General features: G+C 43.8%; 1 protein-coding gene across 9 annotated transcripts in view; it reads right to left on the minus strand.

Moving 5' to 3' along the window:
- HPS5 (HPS5 biogenesis of lysosomal organelles complex 2 subunit 2) overlaps nucleotides 1-5,707 on the minus strand; it is a 29,845-nt gene extending 24,138 nt beyond the window's left edge. For 4 of the 9 annotated variants that reach the window (XR_013957034.1, XM_080619539.1, XM_080619546.1 and 1 more), the window contains exons 1-5: nucleotides 4,610-5,375; nucleotides 3,613-3,782; nucleotides 3,022-3,132; nucleotides 2,264-2,328; nucleotides 1,459-1,651 (exon numbers count right to left, since the gene is read on the minus strand). Coding sequence is in view for 8 of the 9 variants with exons in the window: in XM_080619539.1 (XP_080475665.1) it covers nucleotides 1,459-1,651; nucleotides 2,264-2,328; nucleotides 3,022-3,132; nucleotides 3,613-3,720 (477 nt within the window). In the remaining variant the exon portion in view is untranslated. Of the gene's footprint in view, nucleotides 1-1,458; nucleotides 1,652-2,263; nucleotides 2,329-3,021; nucleotides 3,133-3,612; nucleotides 3,783-4,609 lie in introns of all 9 variants that reach the window. The other 5 variants (XM_080619540.1, XM_080619541.1, XM_080619544.1 and 2 more) reach the window with 5 other exon arrangements.
- Between the last annotated feature and the right edge of the window lie 107 nt (nucleotides 5,708-5,814).

A 5,814-nucleotide genomic window follows, 5' to 3' on the forward strand; every position in this document is an offset into this window, starting at 1 on the left:
GAAAGAAAACATACTGGTCCTCAGTTCAAAGTAAAGACTATTTCATTAAGTTGCAAAATTCAGAAGAGACTCACGCATGCTATGAATACACAGCATAAGACAACAGTTCCCTTTCTCTCTCTTTACAAAACAAAGCTTCAATGCTCAAGGCATACAAATCTACAGCCTCCTTTTCCCAAAACTATTACTGAAAATTTAAGGGGGAAAAAAAAAAAAAAAAATCACTTCCCTGTAGATTCCTGACATTTCTTTATAAAGAGCGTGTTTTCTATAACATTTAGAGAAGTTTTACTCTTGCTTTTGTAAGCTTTGTGCTTCTGCAAATTTTCATAATTCTTCCCACAGGTACTTTCAAACAGCTAACAGTTTTATGGAGACAGGTGTGATTACTTGATACAAAAAAACCCCACAAACCTTCCATTGGATTTAAGTGGTTTCCATTAACTCACTTTCTCTGTTGCTCTGCAGCAAATTACCTGAATACTATTTATTAAACAAGGGTCTCAGTTTGCATGGGTGGCAGAAACAAAGTCACAGGCAAACTTCTTATTTAGAAGAATCTGCTGGGAACTGCACTCATTTTCTAGCAGTCACCATTTTGACAGCTTAAAGCTGTTTTATTTGTTAGGAAAGTGCCGAAGTATGTGACATGAGAAATTCAACAATCCAAGTCCTGAAGCAGATGTGAGCAGACACATATTCTGTCAGCCCTGCCCTTCTCCTCTCTTTTTCCTTCTCTTTGTGCAGTTGATTTTTTTGCACCTATTTAAATGCTGTTGTCTTGCTACTTTTAAGGAAACTTTGTGTCAAAACCTTTCATAAGGCTAGAAAGGACCTGAAGGAACACATCTACTTCCAGGCTGTGTTCCTTCTTACAGATTAAAAGTCAAAGGAAAGGACCTAGTAATGGTAAAACGAAGAACACTCAGAGGCTAAAAATCAGGCTAGTATCACTAATAGATGTGTCCTTTGCGCTAGATGTATGTAAGCTTGACATCCACCTTTTATTTTAACTAATCCACGTGTTTAAGAACAAGAGTATCCAGAGACAGACAAGCAAAATCAGAGACTGGTATTCCCCTTTCTCAGACCAACAGGTGAGCTGAACCTCTAGCTGGAGTCTAAGGAATCCAGCAGGCTCAGAAACACCAAGACTCTGAACTTGTATACTTGTAAATTCCAAGAGAAAGAAGCTCCGCCAGATTTTAATTCTGCACATTTCAAAGTATTTTTATGTTGCATTATTAAAATAGCTAAAAGAGGAGGTGAGGAAGTTCATAGGTCAGGATTACTATGGATGTCTCAAGAGACTGAATCTTCATCTCAACAGTCAAAGCTACCAGAACTTCATGAGCTGGCAAGTGTTCCTCTGTTCTGCTTTACTAAAATAAACAAAAAAATCCCACACATCATCCCATGTGAACCTCATCCTCTCAAACAAAGTATGCGACATTTTACCTTCCCTTGTTTTGATGTGTTAATCTTGATGGCTGATACTTTTCCCACATGATCTCCTACAAAAACACGAAGAGCAGCTGTATCCCAACGCAGAGCTGTGACTTTTCTGCCCTTGTGCTCAGAGGAAACATAAATGCGTTCCGGCTTCCCACGACGCTCCTGATTCAGCTCCCAGACTACTATAAGACCTTGGCTACAACAATTGAAAAAGAAAATACAATCTGAGACTAAGTCTTCTAATGTTTTATCAGTGATGAAGACACATTATCCCAAAGAAACAGAAAATCTAAGGAAAATAGAACATCTTAGAGCTGCTTGTGTTTGAGGCTGTATGCTTTCAAGAAGTGTCACATTCTTAGTTGTCAAGAAGAGTAAGTGCCCTTCCTTACATCACAGTGCATCAGCAGCTTTCTTTGGAAGGCTACTCTAACATTCACTGGAATTGCCAGTGACGATGCAGAAAAATAAGCATTTAAATGGATTTTAAACAATGTAAGAGGTATTAACTACCAATCTCATTCTGCCAAGTTAATCAAGATACTCCTTTTGATGCTGAAAGGTCTAAAAGAGCAATTTATCATCATAACTTCAAACGCAGTAGCTTTCCCACCAATGTTCTGTTACAGAAAAAATACTTACTCTGGAACAATTACTCCATTATTCCAGAAAAAAAAGTTATGCAAACCCTCTGTGCGGAGAATTATTCTACCACCTCTGCCCACCTCCAAGTTCTCAGCAGATGTGAAACTTAGAAGCTACTTCAAAATATTCATCCAGCATTCAGGTTTGCGAGTACATCACTCACCTGGTGGCAACAGCAACATAGTCTTCATCATGCAAACAACAGGCAACCCGGGAAACAGCACCCTCCTGAAAGCAAGCATGGGAGTAAGTGCAGGTGAAAGTTTTTCTTACACTTCCTCTACCACTAGGCAACTTTCATCTTTAAGACATAAAACAGATTCATGTCAACAGCTGTTACCACTTTGTTGTGATGCATTTTGGGGTTTGTTTGCAAACGCTGAGCTTGCTCTAGAAAAAGGTAGCCAACATCATCATCAAGTGAAATGACTGCAGTTCATGCTCCAATTTGGAAAACACAGAAATCAGTCTCCTGTCCTCACACCTATGGAAGTTGTTTCTGCCAGAACTAAAAGTGAAATGTTCCCAACCTTAAAAGACAGCCTATCTTTTCTTTGCTTACGCAAGTAGTTCATAGTTTGGACATGCAAACATTGGTTGTTATCTACAGCTGACTTGCTCTGGTTTAAATATTTAGGCAACTTTGTTGCTGCTGTTAAAAGTAAGAATTTGAAAAACAAAGATATGACCCTCTCAAGTAATTTTTTTCACACCTCATGAAATCTATTACCCCACGCACTCTCGGGATGTACTCCAATGCCACAAACTTCCTTAAATAGAGCAGTCCAAAATGTCACTTATGTGGACAATTCAGCAAGCAGAAAACGCCTGCCGACTCTTAATAAAAATTAACTTGAAACAGTGTCTCTTTCCCAGTCCCATTTTCCCCAGAAATTTTTATACAGAATTCTTTACCCTTACCTTATGAGCGAGAAAAAGTCTTTGCTTCCAGCCATCTTTCTGTATAAGGTTCAGTCCTCCTCCTGAACTGCCCAGAGCTAGCCATCTCTTTGACACATCTATACATGTGCACTGAAGGAATAAAAACCATAATGCACAACATGGCTGCTTGTAAGTACTAATAACAGTATCTTTTGCTTGCATTTTTATGTTATTTTTAAAGGCTTCATTGTTTGCCAGTGGTGTACCACTCCTGAAACACTGGCAGCACAGTCAGATATTAAAACAACATACTCTACTATTAGAGCAAACAGTATAAGGCACCAACTGTGTAAAGCTGTGTTATTACCCACAGTTGCATTAAGAAAACACACAGACCCTTTGTCTTCACTTCTTCCCAAAGTTTTCCCTCCATAAGCTAGCACACACACAAAAAGAACAAGATGATTCATAGAATTACAGAATGGTTTGGGTTGGAAGGCACCTTAAAGATCATCTCGTTCTGTAGGTTAATCAGATAATGAACCAAATAAGGTTATTATTTGAATTAAGGAAAAAAAAAACCACCCAAGAACACATACACCCCAAAAAGCTCACCCACCACAAACTCACCTTCAGACGACCAGAATCCAGCCTGAGCGCAGAAAGCAATGGATCCAAACATTCAAGCTCTGCCAAAACATGGTTGTAAGAGTCCGGAATTACTGGCGCAGAGGCCATTGATGTACACAACAGGTGCTACTTGCTCATGGGTGTATTACAGCTTCAGCTTTCAGCTATACCTGCCACAAATAAAGTCAGTTCTTGATTAGTTCCATTTTTCAGCATTACATTTGTTAAAAAAAAAAAACCAAACCAACAACCAAAAAACCAAAACCCACACTAAATGTCTTTCCCTTCACAGAACACCAGGTTTCAGTCTGCCAAGGGCTGCAAATTAGACTGCTGCTTCATTCACAAGGAGTTTTTGCTGAACTTCATTTCAGAAAATTTAACCTATCAGACACCAACCTTGGAAATACTTTAAATTGCAGCTATTAAGATATATTTATACCTACCTGTGAAACAAATTCTGTCTACCTATGGAAAAACCCTTGGCTTTTCTCCCACAATACACACACTTGATTTGAAACTCATTTTCTTAAGGAAAACATGGAGCATTAGCATTTTATACTCACATCATCATCTCCTCCAAAACCAAATTTAAAGAGTATTATCCTCAATTGATACCAGATTTAAGATTATCTGCATTTGTGCATTTTTAATACAACTACTCATAAACACGTATGAACTATCCTTTCCACAGTACCTCTTTTCCAGTATATAAGACCAGTAACTATTTAATTCCTGGTTTTCACTCTGTTATCAAAGTTGCAACCGCATATACTTTTCCTAAATAGCACATACTTTAAAATAATCTCGTTAAGGAATTTTTGAAGTTTAGACCTGTATGTTGCTTAAAAAACCTCACCTTTATACACTTCATATTCAAGCCTTTCGATTTCTAAATAATGTTCAGTATGCAGCACCATAAACTAACTCCCTTCCAGAAATACTGCCATGTGAAACTTTACACTTCCTTACAAGAAAAGTGAACTTTGACTCTTACCAGGCACCAGGAAAAGGGAAGATACACATTCAGCCACAGAGACTAAAACTATTTCTTCAGAATTCTCAAAACCGTCTTAAAATTTTAAATGATGGGATCTGAGAACGACTTCGCCCCCGAGGTAAAAGACTAGACCGCCTCTGATGACAAAAAAAAAACCCAACAAACATTTTTCCGGATTATAGTATTTGGTCCAGAAAGTCACCCCAGTGCCTGTTTTACACACTGTCGTAAAGACGGCGGCAAATAACCTCGATCAAAGAAAGCCAGGCTGAGATGCTAAATCCCTCCTTGGAACTCCGCTCTCGGAGCCAGCAGTCGCCTCGGCTTCGGACCCGCTCCTGAACACACGCTGCCAGCCGGTCAGCCTCCCACCTGAAGAAGACCGACAAACCCACCTTGCTTTCCCTCAGACAGGCGGAGTAAGAGCCCGAAAGCACCCTCAGCCCTCAGAGCTGCCCGCGGAAAGCCCGACACACCGAGCGCCCGAGGGTCCTCCAGCGGGGTGCGGCGAAGCAGCACAGCCGTCAGGGAACAAGCACTTCCCGGCTGCCACACCGCCGCGAAGCAACGCCCGCACCAGCGCTCCAGACGCCCCAACTGCCAGAGCCAAAGCTGCTGCGAGCCGGGAGGCAGAGCACAGGAAATCACGGGGTGTGCAGCTGCGGCTCTGTGGGGCGGGCGGGGCTCCCCTCCCGCAGGCACACGGTTCCGACCAAAGGCACCTACGGACAAGCAGCACCGCTCCTCCTCCCCTCGTTCCGCGCGCTACCTCACGACCGCCCCTGCTCCACGGCACCGCCCCCAAGCGGAGCGGCACATGACGAGCGGGAAGCGCGGGGGGGGGTGTGCGACAGCTCGGGACAGCGTCACGCCCGGCGCGCCCGTGCGGGAGGAAGCTGCGTCACGCGTGCCTGCCTGCCCCGGCCACGTGACGCTGACGCGCGGCACCCCCTCCCGCCGCGGGCCGTTGCCGAGGGGAGGCCCCTCCCCCGCAGCGCGGTGGCGGCGGCGCCGCCGACCTGGGAGCGGATCACCGGGCCGATGGCCGGGGACGAGCGGGGCCCGCGCACCGCGGGGTCGGGTGACGGCGGGGGACGGGGAGGGCCGGGAGCGGCGGGGAGGATGGGGGGGGGATGGCGGCATTGTTTACTGCACCGTCACTCCCCCCTCCGGCCTCTACTGTCATGGCGACGGGGGAGGGG

This window comes from Psittacula echo (genome assembly GCF_963264785.1).
Source record: "Psittacula echo genome assembly, chromosome: 5".
NCBI classification, from domain to species: Eukaryota; Metazoa; Chordata; class Aves; order Psittaciformes; family Psittacidae; genus Psittacula; species Psittacula echo.